At 32.3% G+C, this 22344-nt stretch overlaps 1 protein-coding gene across 7 annotated transcripts in view; it reads left to right on the top strand.

Moving 5' to 3' along the window:
- The window catches only part of RBM46 (RNA binding motif protein 46), a 125026-nt gene that overhangs the window by 22885 nt on the left and 79797 nt on the right, over nucleotides 1–22344 (top strand). For 2 of the 7 annotated variants that reach the window (XM_047857689.1, XM_047857690.1), the window contains exon 5: nucleotides 18304–18363. The exons of 4 other annotated variants lie outside the window; for them this stretch is intronic. In XM_047857689.1, the coding sequence (XP_047713645.1) occupies nucleotides 18304–18359 (56 nt within the window). In that variant the 3' untranslated portion in view covers nucleotides 18360–18363. Of the gene's footprint in view, nucleotides 1–14695; nucleotides 14735–18303; nucleotides 18364–22344 lie in introns of those variants that run through there. One more of the 7 variants, XM_047857693.1, reaches the window with a different exon arrangement.

Below are 22344 nucleotides of genomic sequence, written 5' to 3'. Positions count from 1 at the left end.
TGGAGTCTCTCAAATAGCGTTCATTGAGTATGAAATCACTTTTGGCTCTATTTTCTTAAATAATTTGAACCTACTTTTCTAGATAATTTAACTGCTATTTTAAGATGTTTTCTTTGTGTGTGTAGTAATTTTTTTTTTAGTTTGCTTCATTTTGCATCAGTTTAATGCTATTTTTAGCGTTATTATTTAGTCTTACCTTGATGATCTTTGACTATTATATGTGATATAAAGTCATTTACCTTTTTATTTCAGACTTCTATAAGAATGTACTTTTAATATCCACATTGTTTGAGTATTACCATGCCCATTTTTGAAGTTTGAAAAATAAAAGAGAAAAAAATAGCCTTTATTTAGTTATTTAGTTAAATGATTATCATTAGTGTTAGGAAAATAGAAATTTTCTTGAAGAGTTAACAGGCATTTAAATGAGCACTAGAAGTTAGAGAGTTTACTTCTAGTGACTATTTAATGGTCTTACCAGAACCCCAAAAGTTCTTAATGGGTAGTACTTTAAAATCAGTTTTTCAAAAATTTTGGGTTTTTTGGTCCCATTTAAAGTGAGCTCTGTTTTAAGCAGAATACCCCTAGTAGAATAAAAATTGAAATCTGGGATTAATGCCAAAATTGAACCCTCATTTTTTTCTTTTGTTTATTTTGTTTTGTTTTTTTTTTTTTACTTCAAAATTGGAGACTATCTTCATCTTCATAATGTCATAGAATGACCTCCCTAACCTCACTGGAAACTGATCACCTAACTAACAGGATAAGAAATTAATTGTCACTTGTTTATATTTAGGAGCCTATAATAAGTGGGATACTCAGTGGGTTTAATACTTGTGGGCCAAGAGATAGATAGGTTCTATTCTACATATTTCATGTATGGAGACATCATGGGTCATTCAGAGTCACATCTTTTTAAGTAATCATTTTCTATTTCATAATTTTGTATCTGTTTAATAATAGATTAGACTATCAGTGTGAATAATTTTGCTTTTCCTAAAACTGTGCCTCTGTTTTGAATATGGGCCTTCCAATTTTGCCACTGCTTTCCCTTAGAGGATTCTTTGCCACCTGGGTGTGGGATAAGCAGAAATTGAGGAAATAAAGGAAGGTCCTGGAGAGTTATAGTTTTGAAGAAAGAAAGTCCTGGAGAAAAGTTACTGGAAGAAGGGAGGTAGCCTCTGTGTATTGGCAAATGCACTTTGTTAAATAATTTATTAACAACTAATCGAAGGCAAGGAATTTCTTGTTTCCATGTTTGTATAATACTGACACACGTGGCAGTTTTACTACACAAAGCTTTCAAACAGGAGTAAAGAACCTCTGTCACAGTCCAGCTTGTGCCGTTAATTTTCACTTGACTTGTGTACTGTTGTTTTGGCTATGACCGATGAAGTTTATTTTATTTTTTTAGGCAATAAAACTTTATTTCTCACTGAAGAAATTCAAAGAGCCAATTTTTCTTATATGCCTCTTATGAGGGCTAAGTGTACTTCTGTAAGCAATCAGGAGCTAAATATAAAGAAAACATGGTTTTTGGTCTTAAGAGTCATGGTATACTGAAGAAGGCAGAGATACAAATTCTGCATAAGTTGTTTTGAGAACACAGAGGAAGGGCATGCTTCCTACCTGATTTTGAGTTGTAGATCTTGAGGAGAGTTTATAGGCAGAGAGGGGCACAATGCGGGGAAATACCTGTTAGAAAAATAGCATGGTTGTGGGTTTAATGGCAAACAGTTGTGTATAGTGTTTGCTTTGGGGACTTCAGTCAGGTTTTAAGGATTAGAAATTGAAAAGATGTGGATATTAGTTAATTAAAATTTCATCAGTATTGCTTTTTAAAACTTTGCAAGTTTTTTTTTTTTTTTTTTTTTTTTTTTGGTACAGCTATGATGGCTTTAGTTGCTTTTCTTGTGAGCAAGTAATTTTTTCTGGATGAATCCAACCTAATTTGTGTGGACTATTTTATGTGTCATTTTATGGTCATCTTCATTTTGTGGCTGATTTGCATATTGTTTTTCATATTTGACTTTATAATGACGTACATCATTAGGATGTTTAATTTTTTCATGGTCATGGAGTGGTAAAATATTTAGATATATATATCCTAAGCATGATATAGCCATTATGTTTGCTATCCCTTCAATATCATTAAAATTAGGTTTTGATTTATGCTGTCACTTGTAACTTAGTTGAAAGCTATAAAATAGAAGGCACAGCAGGATGTGTGTTTTAATCTGAAAAATAATTGGTGCTTTTTTTCTTATGAGCTATCATTATTTCCAGATTGATGGGCAGAAAGCAAAAATAAAATTTTGATTTTAAAAATTTGTTAATAAATTGCTTTGAAACAAAGAGACACCATCTCCATTTTATTTTTAAATTTAGGAAATAGTTTTGGGAGACACTAAATACAACATAATGGTTGTATCCTATTATAATGAAATTTATTATAAATAATTAAAAATAATACTTTTAGAAGTTATTTTTTCCAGCTTTAATTACAGACCTAACTTTGATGGCACCATTTCAAATTGATATTTTAAAGAACAAAAATAAGTTGCTGAATTTGCTCTAAAATTCACGTAGTTAAATAAGAAGTAGGATTAGCATCAACATTTATACACTAATTTATTTTCATATGACCAAATGGTGAGACGAAAATTCCATTAACTCAACTATGTGTCTTTGCCCTTTGAGTGGGCCCACTGCTCTTGAAAATACATTTCTGTTCCTCTTGAAACTACTGTATTTTCCTGAAATATCATCAATCTGGTGTTACTCGTGATTCTTACCTTACTAACACTTTTGTATTAATGAACCATAATTTTCATGGTGTTAGTACTGTGAGAGAAGCGGCTTATTAAACAGAGTATTGAGTAAAAAGTACAAGAACCTGTAGCCTCAGCCACCAACAAACTGTAACCTTAGATGGCAAATAAAATCATTTACTCTTTGTGCATCTCGGTGCCTTCACTTATAAAATATCAGGGTTTTACTTGGTGAGCTTTAAGGATTCCTTTATCCCCCCCGATTTATGGTTTTGTTTAAAATACAGACAAAAATCTTACGAAGGACTAAAAATAATACTTGGTTTTTTTTATGTGTACCAAAGTACATTTTTGAATTCAAATAGTCTTAAAACCAAGAACTGCTTTTGCAAGAATTAACTATCCATTTAATATCCCTTCTTATATATAATTGAAAGCTTTTATCTGTCTACTTCACAGCAGAACATCTGGTTAAAAAAAAAAAAAAAAAGGAGAGTCAGTCACCTGTTTTATTTGCATGATGACAAGTAATTGCTTTCTGGTTCTTTCCTTCCCTGAATTTGACAGTTAAATATAATCAAAACCAAGATTTTATAAAACAACCTAATTACTTAAAAGTTTGGAAATTCGTTTTCTTTTGTAACAATCTAGGAAAATAATGTGTATTAAAACATACATGTGACCAGTATTTGTTCCCATTGTTCCATGTTATTAACCGGCTAATGTGATCTGTGATTTCATTTACTTCATACATTTATTTGATCATGTTTGATCCTTTAACCTACAATTTCTTAGTATCTTTGGTTAATACATTCCTAAAATACCTGTTCTTATACACATTTTAACAGTAGCTACTGTTTTATTTTTAAACTTAACATCTGTTTTTGTCATTTAATATTTAAAAAATAATGGTTTGTAAATTTTCCCCTCTTGTATCAAATGTCACAATAAACTTTGCATGTATACTCAATTCTTAGATGTCAGCAGCAGTGTATAATTTTGCCATATGATGTCACCTAAATATATTTTTTAGCGTGGCTTTGAAAGGAAACTTAAATGTTATATTGATTTTGCTCTTCTTTATGGCTTATTTTTTTGCAGGGGTGGGTGGTTAGCATCAGTAAAATGTGTATGAGAAGCTGCACTTAGTCTTCTGCCTGTCATGCCTTTGTTTATGCTTCCTATTTAAAATTTAGTAGGCGATAATTGCTTATGCTGTAAGCAGTATTAATTTAGTGAGTGGACTAGTGAATGGAGACAGAAGATGTTTTGGAAAATGGTTTTACTGTGATGAATTTATTCAAGTGATCATCTGTGCTTTTAACTACTTGAAAATTATTCAGTGTGGGTTGCTTCCAGGCTTTTTGGTTGGATTAAATATATCTAATTTTATTAGTTAATTTCAGATATATCATCTATTCTAGAGCAATTTATCCTCTGTTTAGAGTAATACATCTCTATGTAAGACATGGTAGGGCATTACCTCCAAAAATGGTGCACTTACCTCTGGGGATTCAAAACAAAAGAAAACAAAATTAAAAAAACCTTTAGTCTCCCCATCTAATTAGAAGTTTTAAATCACCAGAATATTAATAAGTACTTGGATTTTCTTGCTCCTTTATATTTGTAGTATTGGCCTAAAGATGCTAGTTACATGTGAGGCATTATTTATCTCATAGTAAGTGACATTTGAACTATAAAAATGACGTGTATATGGATTTTTTATACATAATGTAATTCATATTTTAAGAAAATGATTTGTCTAACTATATACCTTCCTGCATTGTTTTGATTCAGTAAATACAATCTATATACCACATTAATAGTGAATTAGTGAATTCTATGATTGTATCTGTAAGTTTAGGTTAAAAAGTAGATAGTAATGCAATTATTAGAGAACAGTCTGTTGTAATTTTATTGCCTGATAATTTGGTGAGGGCGCTCTGAAACATCTCTTTTGTGTTTAAACTGTGTAGCTTGTTTTTTATATACAACTCAAGGGATTGGCATTTGAATAAATAAACTTGAGTAAGAAAATGTAAACTAGGATATACAATTCTATCTTCCTTATTCCGTAGATAACTATGTTAACCTTTGCTTTTCATTTTGATTTTCTTTTATTATATTTTCTAAGGATATTATTAATAGAGATACTTTACTTTTTTTTTTTTTAACTTTTTTTTGTAATCCTGTTTTCTGTGTAGATTTTTATAAGACTACAGAGCAAGCCCATTAACTTAATATTTTTTCTTGTTACCTTTGTTTCAGCAGTACATGTTCCAGTCTGCTTGTTTACTGGCCAGGTTATGGGGTAAACAAATCATTTTGCAGCTTATGTGCCATATATGTGTATGGCTTTTTTTTCTTCCATTGCTATGTTAATGTTTAGTTCAAGGGTGACTAAATCCGTAGTTATGAATTATGAAAATTATAGATTATTTTGGGCACAGAATTTATAGGATTCCAAGTGAGCCAGTATGAGTCTATGGAAAACTAGGTTTAACGTTGTATTCTGCATTATAAAGTTACAATTTTTACCAAAAGTAAAAGAAATAATCAAGCCGCGATGATTCTTACCTGTGTCTACTATGTGTCTACCTGTTTCCTTGAGAGCTCACAAATCAAATTTCATTGTGTGATCAAGAATCCTTTAGAGATTCCTTGGTATGAAATTTAGATTTATCAAGTACAGAAATAGTGATGATACCAGAGTATTGGAAAGTTACTCCTTCTCCCTTAAGAACAAGAGGAGAAAAGGACATGTTAAGCAAAAATAGGATTGCTTGCCCTATGAAAGCACTCTCCTAGCTTCTGAGGGGGTTTTCTGAATGTGATGAAAGGATTATTTTTCTTTTTTCACTTCATAAGTTTTTTTCCGTATGATTTACTTAGTAGTAGACTTAAGATTTTTAACTTCTTGTATTGCAGTGCATCTAAGATATCTGGGATTTTTCTGCTCTTTTTCCAGTCATCTACTTTTTATTTATATTCCAGCGTTTTTAAAAATCTCACCTCTCTGATTTTTAAAAATCTTTGTACTTTTATTTCCTTTTACTTATTTTTATTTATTGTAGTTTATGTGCAAATAAGGAGTTACTACATTAGTCAACATGACTTGGGAGAGAGATAGACAAACTCTTCCGTTAATTCTCTAAAGCCTCTGAAAATGGATTGTTGATGTCAACCACTCTTTAATTTGAATTGGTAAATGAGGGAATTATTTCATTACCTTGAGATTTCAGGTAATTTTTTTTTCAGTTTCTTTAATTTGATATTTTATATTGAGAGTTTTTCTATGACAAGAAAAATTCTGTAGTCCACTCCCAAATATCTATATTTAGATATGGGGTATGAATAAACCAAAACTAAATAATCCAAGTATAATTGGCTTATTTATTTATATTTATCCTGAGATGCTGTTTAAATGTATAGTTCATCAGTTCAGGGAATTTATGTATCCTATTATAAAACTCAATAGGAAAAGTTGGAAACTTACCCTCAGCTCAGCTTCTTATTGGGGAGGGATGGCATTGTTTCATATTGATGGAATGCATGGACTTAAGTAGAATATTTATCTTCCCTCTGTCTTTTCTTTTTTCTTTCTTTTTTTTTTAAACTGGTAATGGATGACTTATTCCCTTTAATCTTACCTCATTCTATGAAAGATATGGGTTATTAAAAGTATGTAAAATACAAAAGGATTCAAATTTTAAATTGAAAGAATTGAAGCAACGGGGAATTATGAATAGGAAAATAAAGCCAAGCAAAACTAAACAATTTATTGTTTAGGGATGTATGAATATGTGACAAAACCAAAGAGAAAAGCAAGGGAATGATTAACACTTAAAAAATAGGATCATGAAAAAAATTAGGGTCAAGATTACTTTCAGGGTTAGAAGGAGAAATTGGAAATGATGCAAGAGAGACTTCTAAGTTACTGATAATTTTTGTTTGTAAGCCTGGGTGGTGAGTACATGTTTTTATTTTTTAAATAATGTGACCTGTACATTTATATATTACACCTTTTTCTGTTTCTATAACATTATTTAATAATTAAGTAAATAAGCTGCCAAAGAATGAAAGTTAGCTAGTCAGCCAAGAGGAAGAACTTGAATTGTTTTGTCAAAACTAGAATGAGTCATTATACTATAGAGATTCTCAAATTAGTGTAATTCAGGGTAATAAAGTTGTGTAGTTTCTAGACCATATATTTTTATTCTGCTCAGACTGTATCTGAAATGTTTTCTTTTGGGCCCCAGAGTTTAATTAAACCTTGACAACTATGGAGGACCTGGAAACTCTGTAATGTGAAGTAGGACAGTGAACAACTAAAGAATTTGGGGCTATTTAGACTGTAAATACTAATATTTATAGGGGAAATATGATTGCTGTCTTTAAATGTTTGAAGAGCTGGTACATGGAAGAAAGACTTTAATATGAAGCTCCACAGGTTAGAATTAAATCTAATAGAGGAAAGTTTCAGGGAGGCAGATTATGATTTAATATAACCCAGAACTGTGTAAGTTTTTAAAGGACTAAAAACTCTGTATCACTCAGTTAAAAAAGAAAAAAATTAATGTTTATTTTAAATGTTTACATTGCTAAATGTATGGGGAAAGGTAAGATTCTTTACTAGACTATTTTAACTCAGAATTATCTTCCTTAATAGTGCCTGGAGTATATTAGCTTGCTGTTTTGAAGTCCTCTGAAAAATGTACTTTTTGAAACTTTGACTTAAAGTTTTGGCATTCTTATTCTTAAATGAATAACCCTTTTGTTTATTATTATTCACTCTTTTAGGCTTTCTTTTCTCATACTTGGTTTATTAACTGTTAATCCTGGTTAATATGTATGTTCATTAGCTAAATACTGAACACTGCTTTTATAAAGCCCTGAGGATTTGTAGTGAATCAGACCCAGTTGCTGCCTGCCTTCACAGGGTTTACATTCCATTGAGAGAGATACTCAGTTACAGTTCTGGTAAACATTGTGAAGAGGTACAGGGTGTATGAGAAGATGTAGTTGGATGACCTGACCTAATCTGAGATGAGAGGCTCAGCTAATAGTATATTGCATTTAGAAAGAATTTCAGCAAAATAAAATTCACTACTTTAAGTTTTGTATAGCATATAGGCTTCGTAGACTAAAAGAGCATGGCATTTGGAGCCAGATTTCCTGAGTCCATATCCCAGCTTCATTACTTATTTGGAAAAAGTTATTTTAACCTCTTTGTTCTTCAGTTTCCTCATCTATAAAATGGGAGTGTTAACAGTTTTTATCTCGAAGGGTAATTGTATGTATTAAATGAATTAAAATTTTAAAAGGCCCATTATAGTGCCTTTTGTATATTAAAATGTGCCATATAAGTACTGAAAAATAATATTTATTCAGAAAACAAATCCAAGAGTTTCCAATCACTTATGATAATAAATATTATTAGTAATAGTAAGAATAGTTAAGATTCTTTGAACACTAACCATAGGTACTATACTAAATGCCTTTATATATTATTCTGATGCCTCTTTTAGGTAAATATTACTTTAATATCTACACTTTTTTTTTGGTAACAGATGAAGAAACTTGAGTCTTTAGTAGATTAAATAATTTGCCCAGGATCCCTCAGTTAGCTAAGAGGCTGTTCTTTGTAACTTCACATGATTCTAGTGAAAAACTGACCTTAGTCTAACGTTAAGCATATGATAACAGACTGAATTTGTAGGATCTTTTCGGCCAATTATGCTTGTAAAAGTTAAAATGAATGAGATGGGTCTTTGGTCCATGCTTTACTTCCTTTTCAGAGACCATTTTATCTTATCAGCCCTTCAAGCCGGTTTATTAGACCACTTGAGTGTAGTGCGGACCTCAGAAATCTCTCAAGCCTAAATGAATCATTCTAAATTACAAAGATCTTATAAACAGACCTTGTTTACAAGCTAACTTTGGGATTTTTAAAAGCATTGACAATCAGTAGTATATGTTGTATCAAGGTGGTGGATGATAAAATTTTTTTTTTTTCCATCTATCAGATGCTAGACAGAATTTCAAATAGGCGGAGTTTGTTTCTATCTATTTCATGGTCCCCTTGTTGCTTGGTACTCTCATTTTGTTCTCTGATTATATTCAAAACATCTAAATACATGATTCATCCATATAATTTTTCACTCCACTTATATTTAACTGTGTTTTTTCATTGTTATTTCCTTGCTTAGGAACCTACCAATGGCTTGCTGTTGTGGTACCATCAGGTCCTCTGAACTCCACATTCTCTTTTTCGGAATGTTCTAATGTTTTTCCCCATCTTACCTAACCATAGACAAATACCCTTTGTTTTGATCATCTGAATTTGCCATGCTTATTGGTACTTCCAGGCTTTTCCTAGTGTCGTTCACTCTGCTTAGAATATTCTTCTACTTGCTTTCATTTACTTAACCTCTTACATTAAGCTTTTCTTAGACACAGTAACTGAGAATTGTTACTTCTTGTTCTTCATAATATTACTCAACAATTCAGTAATTTTTATATTACTATTTACTGTTATAAAATTTTTGATCCATCAGGATTGTAAAGCCAAGGGACTTTGTACATAAGTTTTTTTTTAATTTGTTATTATTTTTCCTGCATTTAATATTTAGCATGTCGTGCTTTTCAAATAATTGAAAATGATGTACATGCTGTAAGATTAAAAGGTAATGATTCTTAGGAAAAATAAAGTTTGCCTGTGCTTTGAGCAGAAAGTAAAAAAAGATTGGAAAATAAATGTCTGAGTTGGTAGGTACAGAACAATTACATTATGCATGGTGGTTAACAGGACACTATAGATTTATATTTCAATTAAGTGGAAATAATCAGTATCTAGTTTTTAAAATGCTGATTAAATGAGTATTTCAAAACAGTGAAACCCTTAATATATAGGCTGAGTCATGTGGGTTATTTTATGTTAAAGATGTATATATTTTATTTATATGTATAAATGAAATTTGTATAGTGGAAGAATAGGAGATTATGATTGTAGTAGTATAGAATATACTAGATCATATTACATACAATTTTATACTTTTCATTGACCATTTGATAGCCTAAGTTCATTACGCAAGCCACGGTTATATTTAGTGCCATCTATAGCATTTGTTAAGCCTCTACAAATGGAAAATAATTGGCAGTAGCTTATTGTATGTTATTTCTAAACTTGAGGTTATAATAGCTTGCATTTCTTCTTCATTCTTCTACACAGGTACAGACTAAGAAGATGGAGTTCTTTCAGTTTATTTTTCTAAAGGCAGGAAAAGCCCTGAAAATTGAGGTTGCTAACATAGATGCCTTATTTGGAATATACTGGAATCCTGTGCATTTAGTTATTTTCTGTTTTGAAAAGAAATGGCAGTATGCCATATCTGAGAGTCTGAAAAACAGTTCTTCATTTTGCATACCAGTTACTATAAAATTTATGTAGAATTCTTTTTCAAACTGATAACCAGTAAAATCTTCTTCAGAGATACACAGTATGCTCATATGATTAGTCTTAAGTGACTTTTAAAACTTCATCACATGTTTATAGAACAATTCGTATCTACAGTGTTAGGTCTTTGTGGATACAATGAAAATCAATACCTCAATTAGCAGGAGTTTTACTAGTTTATCTTTTCTGGCCTTTATTCCTACATAACAGAAGACTAAAAATAATGTATCTAATGATTGCAGTTTTATAGAAAACAAGATCCTGTCTGTGAACTTTGAGCTTTAATGTATCCTATTGACTTTCTGACATGCTTTTTTGTTTCCGTAGTTTTTCCTTGTGTCTTGATTACTGAATAATCCCTTAGCTAAGTAATCACTTGTGTTGTATAGCTGAAAGTAAAAAAAAAAAAAAAAAAAGGAAAAAAAGAAAAAAATTCTTCTGAGGTAATTTCTTGGAATATATTTATTAACAGTCATACTTTTTCAAGGGAATGATGCTAACAAATGGCAAATTGAAGTACTAGCAGTAACCTTGTATTGACATTTACTTGAGATTCTGCTGATGGTTTTTACTTTTACTTTGAGGATTATCATCATCTTTTCTGTATATTAACAGAAATGTAATTGTCTTAGATTTACAGTTTAAATCCCAGCATTTTTCCTGTTAAATTTAACTAAAGATTAACAAAATATTAATTGTAAAACTACAAGTGGTAGTATGTGAAAGCCATATGGAGGGAAGTCTGAGTCCATATTTAGTAATAATTTCAATTAGCACCTCTACTGAAAATCACCATTATAGTTTTTAAATTACTCTGAATCATTTTTTTTTTTAAATTTTTTTTTCAACATTTATTTATTTTTTGGGACAGAGAGAGACAGAGCATGAACGGGGGAGGGGCAGACAGAGAGGGAGACACAGAATCAGAAACAGGCTCCAGGCTCTGAGCCATCAGCCCAGAGCCCGACGCGGGCTCGAACTCCCGGACCGCGAGATCGTGACCTGGCTGAAGTCGGACGCTTAACCGACTGCGCCACCCAGGCGCCCCTGAATCCTTTTTATTTTATCTTGACCATACTTGTATTATAATCCGTGGTATTATTTTTTAATTGTAACTATAAATGATCAATTTCTCATATATGTATATCACTATATACACAAATGGTAACTGTTGTGATTTCCCTCCTTTTTTAACTTTATAAATTATTACATTATGTACAAACAGAAAAGTCCACAAATTGTGACTGTGAGCTTTGTGATTTACCACAGAGGGACCATGTCTGTTTAACTACCAGATGAAGACATAAAATATCAACACCCCAAAAGGCTCCTTTTTTGTAGCCCCACCCACACATTACCTTCTCTCTTCCCAAAGGAAACCATCCTTCTCTCTTCTGTGTTTTTGAAATTTATACAACATTTTACATACTTTTTGTCTGGCTTCTTTCAACATTATGAATAAAGATTGGTCCATGTTGTGGCAGTACTGTTCATTCACTCTCACGGATTCCAGTATTCCATCAAAATGTTAGGATTTATTTGCTATTTCTTTTTTTTAATGTTTATTTATTTTTGAGATAAAGACAGAGCATGACCAGGGAGAGGCAGAGAGAGAGGGAGACACAGAATCCAAAGCAGGCTCCAGACTGTGATCTGTCAGCACAGAGCCTGACATGGGGCTTGAACTCACAAACTGTGAGATCATGACCTGAGCTGAAGTCAGATGCTTAACCAACTGAGCCACCCAGGTGCTATTTCTTTTGTTGGTAGAAGTTTGAGGTGCTTTCTTTCAGTTTGGGCTATTTGAATAACGATGCTGTGAAGATTGTTTTGTTTTGTTTACAATTTTTTACATGTTTATTTTAGAGAGAGTGCAAGCAGGGGAGGGGCAGAGAGAGAGGGGGACAGAGGTTCTGAAGCAGGCTCTGTGCTGAGAGCAGAGAGCCTGATGTTGATGTCGGGGTCAAACTCAAGAACGGTGAGGTCATGACCTGAGCCGAAGTCAGATGCTTAACTGACTGAGCCACCCAGGTGCCCTTGTGAAGATTCTTGCATACGTTCCTGTTGAATACTTCGGAGTAAAAGTGGGTCATATTTTTAAAACTTTAGTACATAATGCCAGCTTTTCAAAGTGATTGTATAAATTTACATTTCACAAGCAGTATATGGGGTTTCGGTTGTCCCACACTCTTGCCAACACTTGGTCTTTTAGTTTTTGAAAATTTTGAACATTCTGGTTAGTATATATTACTATCTCATTGAGATTATAACTTTTATATCACTGTTTACTAATAATATTGAACATCTTTTAATAAGATAATAGGGCATTAAGGTATCCTCTTGATGAAAATGTCTTATTTTAAGTCTCTTTTCTCTGTATTATATTGGGTTGTTTGTTTTTTTCTTTATTAAGATACAAGCCCTTGTAGGATACATATTTTACAAATACCTTTGACATTGGTGGCCTGAGCTAGGAGAGAAAAAAGCCATTTTCACTCAGTTTTGGTTCCCTGCCTGAGGTGCTGACCCAGTTTGTTGTCAGAAGAGTCGGTCAGAATATACAGATCCTATAGGGTTGTGTCATCCTCTCTTAGTCATTTTTACTAATTCTAGTTAGCCCTAGCTTGCTTTTATAACTTCCATGGCTTTGCCTGATCTACTTATTTTTTCTCATCAAGACATTGCAGCATTTTAGCCAGGCAGTACTTAACTCATTGTTAGGAAAATCAAGATGTGGCTAAAGGTCAGAGGCTCAATAGCAAGCTGGGTTGTAGCAGTGATGTCAGTCCATTGATTAGAGAGTGAATGATGGAAAAAACAAATTCTTACTGATCAGACAAACATGATCTGCTAAAGACACGTGCTTTTGTAGAACTTACTATCTGGTGTTTTTCTGGGAAAAAACTATAAGTGCTTTATTTGAAACAAAATATGCTGCATTTGAAAATAAATACCTTCTTCTGTGTGGCTTGCCTTTCTACTCTATTCATGGTATATACTTTGAAAAATACAGAAGTTCTTACTGTTAGTATGTTCAATTTATCAATCTTTTATTATTATTTTTTATTTATTTATTTAAAAAAAAATTTTTTTTCTTCAACGTTTATTTATTTTTGGGACAGAGAGAGACAGAGCATGAACAGAGCATGAACAGAGGGGCAGAGAGAGAGGGAGACACAGAATCGGAAACAGGCTCCAGGCTCTGAGCCATCAGCCCAGAGTCTGACGCGGGGCTCGAACTCACGGACCGCGAGATCGTGACCTGGCTGAAGTCAGACGCTTAACCGACTGCGCCACCCAGGCGCCCCAATTTATCAGTCTTTTAAACTTAGTAGTTTCTTTCCTGCTTGAGAAAACTTTGCTTACCTCAAATTCATGAGATATTTTAGAATTTTTTTTTTTAATTTTTAATGTTTATTTACTTTTGAGAGAGGGACAGAGTGTGAGCGGGGAAGGGGCAGAGAAAGGGAGACACAGGGTCCAAAGCAGGCTCCAGGCTCCGAGCTGTCAGCACAGAGCCCAACACGGGGCTCGAACTCACGAACCGTGAGATCATGACCTGAGCTGAAGTCAGATGCTCAACCGACTGAGCCACCCAGGTGCCCCTTAGAAATTTTTTATCCTTTAAATTTAGTGTGAAGTATGTGTTCAAGTTTTATTTTGCCTTCATATGTATAATCATTTACACAGCACTATTTATTGAAAAGACTACTCTTTTCCTGTTGCTTTGCAATGCCATCATTAGTGTAAATCAAGTATGTTATGTATATGTATGTGTATGTACACTCATGCACACCTATCTACACATACATGCCTTATTCTGGATTCTTTATTCCATTGATCTAATTTAATTTACTACATTGTTTTGGTTACATTACTGTGAAAAGTCTTAATATTTGGTATAGAGAGTATCTTTATCCTTTCTTTTCCCCTCAGTTACCTTGGCTCTTCTCAGCCCTTATATTTCCATATGAACTTTACAATTAGATTGTAAATTTATACACAGTTTATACCAAAAAGAAGTCTTACTGGGACTCTGGTTAAAATTTAATTGCTTCTATATAGATCAATTTGCAAAAAAATGACATTTTATAGTATTGGAACTTCTGATCCATGAACATGATAGATCTCTCCATTTATTTAGGCTTTCTTTAATTTCTCCAAACATTCAATAATTTACCATGTAAATTTCTCCTATATCTTTTATTAGATTTATTTGTAGGTATTTAATGTTTTCCAATGCCATTGTAAAAGGTGCTTTTTAATTTTGATTTCTGATTGTTCCTGTTTGTATAAATACAATTCATTTTTTTATGTATTGAATAAAACTATTTGATTCTAATGGTTTGATCCTACATTATTTAAAATTTTCTACCTACACAGTCATGTCAGTTGCAAATGATGAACTTTTTCCTTCCTTTCTATCCTTAAACTTCTCTTTTTTCTCTTGCCTTATTGCACTGGCTAGAACCGCTTGTCCAGCATTGAATACAAATGATGATAGAAGGTATCCTTTTAAACTTTCAATATTTCTTCATTAAGGTATGATGTTTATTGTAGCTTTTATTTTATTATTATTTTTATTAAAAATTTTTTTGATGTTTATTTTTGAGAAAGAGAGACAGAACATGAGTGGGGGAGGGGCATAGAGAGAGGGAGACCTGGAATCCAAAACGGGCTCCAGGCTCTGGACTCAACACAAGCCCTGTGGGGTTTGAACTGGCGAACTAGGAGATCATGACCTGAGCTGAACTGAGCTTGGACACATAGCTGACTGAGCCACCCAGGCGCCCCTGTTGTAGCCTTTATTAATAGAAACCCTTTGTTACATTAAGGACATTTCCTTCTATTCCTAGTTTGTTAAGAGTTCTTTTATCAAGGATGAGTTGTGTGATGAATTTTATCAAATGCTTTTTTGCATCTACTTAATTACATTATTTTTATCTCTTATTCATTTAATGTAGTGAATTGCATGGATGTTTCAATGTAACATCAACCCTGTATTTCTGAAATAGATGCAGTTTGGTAATCCTACATTGTCCTTTTAATGTACTGCGAAATTTCATTTTTGATATTTAGGATTTTTACATCTGTGTTCATTAGTGAGATTGGCCCAGACCTTTCCTCCTAAAAATAGGAAGTTTTTTTTCTCTTCGATCTTAGTTTAGAGTTTTCAGCCTTTCTGTTATTGCAATATAGGTATATTCAGGCTACAAATTTCCCTCATAAAGTATGGTTATAGCTACATCAGTTATATTTTGCTGCATCTTATTTTTATAATTAAAAAAAATTTTTTTTTAATGTTTATTTTTGAGACAGAGAGAGACAGAGCATGAATGGGGGAGGGTCAGAGAGAGAGGGAGACACAGAATCGGAAGCAGGCTTCAGGCTCTGAGCTGTCAGCACAGAGCCCGACGCGGGGCTCGAACTCACGGACCGTGAGATCATGACCTGAGCTGAAGTCGGACGCTTAACCGACTGAGCCACCCAGGTGCCCCTATAATTTTTTTCAAAATATTTTATTTTGATTTCTTCTTGAAATTGGGTATAAAATTCTAAATACATGGAAGTTTTGTAGTTACATATATATGTATGTAAACTCCAACATCCACTCTTAACTTATTGAAATCTAATACTAATTAATGCTTTTACCACATTCTAGACAAGGTAAGAATCTTCATATTTCTTCTTTCAGTTTGTATAGTGTCTTGGTATTTCCATATGTTTTAAATTTGTATATTTTAACCACTGCATACCTAATTATAATTGCTTTTTGTTAATATACATTTGTATTCATTTACCACTTACATATTTATCATTTCCTTTACTCTTCATTTCCTGTTAAATCTCTAAACTTCTACTATGATTGTTTCTTTATATTCTGCCCAAAGAACATTCATTATATTTCCTTTGGTGTGGATATGCTTATGACAGATTATCTCAGTTTTATTTACCTGAATATGTCTGTGATTTACGTACCTTTTCATTTGTGTAAATTGTTATGTGCTGTCAAACTGTATATACGGGTACGGGTATTCTATGTACATATATATATATGTATGTATGTACATATATATATATACTTTTTTTTTTAAATCAGTTATTTCCTTTAGCCCTTTGAAGTTATAATTCCACTCACTGTCTTCTGGCTTCCATGGTTTCTGTTGAGAAGCCAGTGGTAATTTACTTACTGCTCCTTTTAACCATAAACCCTATCCCTGGGAAAGTTTTATTATTTTCTCTTTGTGATTTTTGGAAGTGTCATGGTGATGGACTTACATATTGTTTTCTTGGTCATTATCTTAACTGAGACCCTTCACCACTTCTGAAATCTGTAGATTAATGTTAATCATTTGTTTTAGAAAGTTCCAAGTTAATCTGTTTTCAAATACTGCTTTTGTCTCATTTTTTCTTCCTTTTTATAATCGTATTCCAATTACACCTATGTTAGACCTCTTTAGTGTAGCCCATGTATGTATTCTACATTTTTCATTGTTTTGTATGGTTAGTCTGTGTATTTTCTTCAGACCTTTTGTTTGGTTCATGAATTCTTTTTTTTTTTTTTTTTTTGTAATCTGTGTCTAACATGCCGATAAAACCATTTATTTGGATTTATTTCTCAGTTCTAGAATTTCATTTGACTCTTTATGCTTTGTATTTTTTCTTCAAAATTTTCAGTCTTTTATTTCCTTTAGCATGTTAGGCATAATTATTAATATTCAGTTCTGAAAACTTTATCTAAATTCCCTGTAGATCAGTTACAGTTAACTGTTGTTTCTGTTTGGTTTTAGGTCACATTGTTTTATCTTTGTATGACTGGTTATTTTTGATTGAATGTCAGATATTGTATATGAAAAATATAGAGGTAATTTGAAAGCTAGCATGTTGTTACATTTACCCAGAGAAGATTTATTTTGCTTCAGAAAGATGGCCAAGGGACTGGCAATCCCAGATTGCCTTAATCCAGGCAGGAATTGGGAAGAATTGAAGTTGAATTTAGTCTCTTTAAAAGTTGGTCTACTTCTAGTTCAGTTTTATTCAGATTCCAGGCATGCCTTATCACTAGCTCCGCAGCTCTAATTTTGCGCTTTTAAAAGGCACGGAAATTTGTCTGTCTCCTGTTATCTTCCCTTGTCTGTCAGATCCCTCTTGAGTTGGTCAGTCCTTCTAGGGGAAACACACCTCCAAAAGATGTGTAAACCACTTTGGGTTTCCTTCTAATCCAAGATTATGGTCCCATAATTCTTCACTGTCTTTCTTGGTCCTTCTCAGTGCTTTCAGATGGATATTTTTGCTTTTAATAATTACCTACATTTTCTAATTCTCACCAGGAGGGTTGATTGAAGTTATCTAATTTCATCATATAAAAATCAAGAAAATACTGTGAATTTTTTTTCTGCTGAGTACTCTTTAAGATGGCTATTTAAAAATCTGTCATTCTGTGTGGATCATCGAACATTTTCATTTGTTCATACTTTTTTGCACAGTATCTTAGCATGGAGTTGGATGTACATCCCTACCAGAAAACTTTAAGGGATATAAAGAGGTAACCACTAACATGTATGAATGTCCAAAGTTGTACTATACAGATATGGTTACATTAGGCTTCAAGTAGATAAAGTTTAACTGTTAATAACATTTTTTTAAGCTTAGTATTATTTTGGCCATCTATATCTTTTTAAGACCGAAGGAAAGGATTTTGATATTTTTCACATTTGTTTAGGTTCTTTGGCTATCTACTTACCAGAAGTTAGGCAGTCTTATTTGTTTTTAGTCCTTTATTTTATTAGTAGAGTAGTATTTCTTGGAAAAATTTTCCTATACTTAATTTGTATAGGAAGATTTTTTTTTTTTTTGGTAATGTATTAACTCAGACTTTTTGTTTAGAATACCTTTCTCTTTGTTCATCTTTGCAGAAATTCAGAAATTATTTGTCACTTGTTTCTTTTGTTCTCTAATTTTATTTTCCTATTTACTGATCAGAAGGTTTTTAACTAAAGTTATCAAGGATTCCATGCACTTCCAAGATTAGGGATAACTAAAGACTCCATTCTTTTCTGTCTTCACTGCTTACAGACAGGGAACACAGTCTCTTCAGCCTGGACCTATATAGAAGAATTTGGAGAAAATAAACAGGTAAGAAAAAGTCTTTAGGAATGTTAAGTGATATATTTAGTTTTCAGAAAGTCAGTTACAAGTTATTCTTATGGTTATAAGAAGATATATTTTAAATTGTCGAATGAAAGCTTGTGAAATATTTTGATTATGATAACTTTATTTAATTATAGATTCATCAAGCAGAGTTTTAAAAAGTTAAACTAGTTTCCATATTTCAGGTCTTCTTAAAGCTTATAAACATACTAGTGTAACATTTTGAACCACCAAACACGATAAACAGTATTTTAATGTAGATGTAGTGGGAGTGAATGTCATATGTAGATTATTCAGCATTTCTCAAACTTCTCTGAAGAATTTTTATCTATATTTTTGAACTAATAAAACCAAAATTATTTTTGATACCATTTAGAATAAAAGTTTGTTTACTAGGATTCACTCTTTAGTTTTTCCAACATTCTATTGAGAAGGAGAAGTTTTAGTAGGTTGTTAAAGGTGGTTTATAGTTTGAATAATGACTACCATTCAGACCATTCAGACTCCTTTTCACATGTTGAGGCAAAAAGAATGTTGTTCCCTGAGCAGAATCCATGTACTAGTTCTGTGTTTTTGAGTAAGGTATTTCATCTTTCTGTGCCTTAATTTCCTGGTTGTTAAAGAAGAAAATAATAGTACTTATTGTAAGGCTATTATAACGATTAAGGTAGTGCTGATGTTGTAGAGTTATTTTTGGCACTTAGTAAGTACTCAAGTATAACTTCCTAATAGAATTCACACTTCAGGTATAAGGAAATCTATTTATTATGCTTGAGGCATATAACTTTATTTTTATAGATCTTAACATATAAATTCAAGTATGTGTTGCTATTCTCAGAAATACCTCTTCTTAAAAGTTTTTGTAGTTCAAATTTTGAATGATGAGGACTAATTTTACTGATAGAAATGAAACTTGAAAAGAATTGCTATCTTTCCTAAGGCTTTTTTTCTTCTCTTTACTTTTGCCTAGATAGTTTTTCTAGGGAACTGCAGTTTTTGAGCCATACTGAAGCCTAGATAAACTGTAGCTCAGATCATAATTTTCTGTTTTACCAGTTCCTTTTCTGTTAATCTTTTCCAAATGGTTTAGAAATTGTCATTAAAAGGAATTTGACATAATCTATTAAACAGAGGTAGCAAACTGGAAGCTCCAGATATGGTTTGGTCTCCTTCGTTTTTTGCAAGGAAAGCAGCTTGGTTTAATTTCAGTACAAATAGCTAGACTCCTATTTTACATTTGGTCCTCTTTGAGTTCTCTGTTTGTTTGTTACATTTTAGCCCCTGAGGGCATTTGAATTTGTGATCACTGTGTTTAACATAGTTCAAGAATTTTTCTGTTTTGCTTTCAGTGTTTTCCTATCACATATTGGCCCCATTAAAAGTTCTTCCCAAAGTGATTTGCAAAGTTGTTCAGTGAAATGACTTTCTAAGGTCAGACAAATTTGGGAAAAACTGTGTACTATATACTGCCCTTGGAAAAATCATAATGCTTATTAGCATGTTGAAAATCATTGTGGTAGCAATCTGTGTAAGTGTTAAATCCATTTTGACTAAATTTTTTTCAAGATTTTATTTGGCTAAGGGATTCTTATTTTGAAGTCCTTGAATTGTATGGGGATATAGGTTATGAAACCCTGAAACTAACTCAAAGAAATGCTTGGGTTTTGTTTATAACCTTATTGAGGTATAATTTACATACAATAAAATGCACATTTAAAGTGTACACTTTGGTCAGTTTTGATTTATGTCTACATCTGTAAAATGATATCATAATCAAGAAACAAACATTTCTGACATCCCTAATGTAATGTTACTCCTTCGGCCTTCTTTCCCAGGTGACCGGATTGCTGGCACTGTATATTATTAGTGTGCTTTTGCTAGAATTTCAAACCTTTGTTTTTGAAAGTTTAAGTTACAATCTTTAGATAATTTGGAATGAAACAGTTTTAATTCTTAAAAATAAAATTACAGGTATCTGAAAATTATGTAAATTGTAATGTGCTGTCAAAAGTTTCACAGTAAGAATTTGAAACCCAAATTATTCTTTCAAAATTATATGGAAAAGCAACCTTGTGAATTAAAAAAAAAAATTACTTGAATTAAAAACAAAAGCAGATGATTTTTACCCTACCCCAAAACTGAATCTGAGAAATATAATTACTCTAGTAAAAACAGAGAACTAACATACTTTATAAGAAAGGAGTTAGAGATAATAACTTTCATTCTTATCTAGCTGCCATTACTAAGATTAGCATTCTCAAAGCCTCCTAAATATCCTCTTAAAACAGAAGAACTGACCTAAGTTACTCTGTGAGCCTAGTCTTTCTTAGAAAAAAACATTGGTCACTTCTTGTTTCCTCTTGCTCTTTGCTGTCAGTCGCCTATAGCAAAAATTAAGTAGAGGATAAAAATAGGGTTTTTTGGTCAGAATTTAATTGTAATAAGGAAAGTAAATAGAGGTAAAAATGCCAGTAAATTTGATAATAACTGTTGTATTGATAATATTAATAACTCATGTATTAGCCAAAAGTATTACTTAAAAATTTCTAGTTAATGACTTTTAAGTATGTCATAGGCTACAAGTTGTTTAATAATTAGCAATTTTGAAAATTCCTTCCTCTGCTTCATAGTTAGCTCTTGATATTTTTTACTAGGATGGAGAGTACAAAATAATGATAAATGTTACTTACATTATAATATAGTATTTAAAATCTCTGTTTGAACCCAGTCATGTTTTTGTGCTGCGGTATGTACAATCCTGTTAAAAAAACGCTTTGGCAGCTAGAGTACAGTGAAAGAAAGTAACTGAGTCATTTCAGTTATGGCTGTTTGAATGTTAGAAATTGAAATAATAAAATGGTGACGTGAGGAAATTTTTAAAGACATTTTAATAAAGATCCCAAAGAAATCTAAAGAAGTGATTCAAATATGTATTAAAGGTAGGGATATGTGTTAAAGGCATGGGAAATGCATTTTATAGATCAAAGTAATCGGGTGGTTCATTCTCATTCATTGCTTTTGGGAGGGTAAATTAGTATAGCTTTCTTGGAAAACAGTTTGGCAGTACCTAAAAAAGTTAAACATAAAATTTTATGTTTATGTTTAAAAGTTAAACATAAAATCAACAGTTTGGCAGTACCTAAAAAAGTTAAACATAAAATTTTATGTTTATGTTTAAAAGTTAAACATAAAATCAACAGTTTGGCAGTACCTAAAAAAGTTAAACATAAAATATTATGTTTATGTTAAAAAGTTAAACCTTTTAACTTAAACCTTAAAAGGTGCCCCTGGGTAGTTCAGTCAGTTGAGCTCCCAACTCTTGATTTTGGCTCAGGCCATGATCTCATGGTGGTGAGGTTGAGCCCCACGTCGGGCTCTGTGCTGACAGTGCAGAGCCTTCTTGGGAATTTTGCTCTCCCTCTCTCTCTGTCCCTGTCCCTGTTCCTGTGTGCACACTGTGCTCTCTCCCTCTCTTTCTCTCTCTCTCTCACACACTCAAAATAAATAAATAAACATTGGAAAAATTACCATATGACCCAGCATATCCCATTTCTAGTTATTTACTCCAGAGAATGGAAAACATGTGTCCATACAAAATTTTGTACACATTATTCCTTAGCAGCATTATTCATAACAGCCAACAGGTAGAAACAAAGTAAATGTCCGTTGACTGATGGGATAAACAAAATGTGGTATGTTCACGCAAGAGATATAAAAATGAATGAAGTTCTCATATATACTACAACATGGATGAACCTTGAAAACGTTATGTGAAGAAGTCAGTTAAAAAAAGATGACATGAATTGTATGATCCCATTTATATCAAAAATCCAGAATAGGCAAATCAATAGAAACAGAAAAATTAGTGGTTGCTAGGCCTGGGGGAGAGATTGGGGGGGCGGGTGACTGCTAATAGGTACAGTTTTTGTTTAAGGTGATGAAAATCACCTTAAGGTGAGAAAGGAT

This window comes from Prionailurus viverrinus, chromosome B1 (genome assembly GCF_022837055.1).
Source record: "Prionailurus viverrinus isolate Anna chromosome B1, UM_Priviv_1.0, whole genome shotgun sequence".
Classification (NCBI taxonomy): Eukaryota; Metazoa; Chordata; class Mammalia; order Carnivora; family Felidae; genus Prionailurus; species Prionailurus viverrinus.
This window is presented reverse-complemented; position numbering and strand designations above follow the sequence as displayed.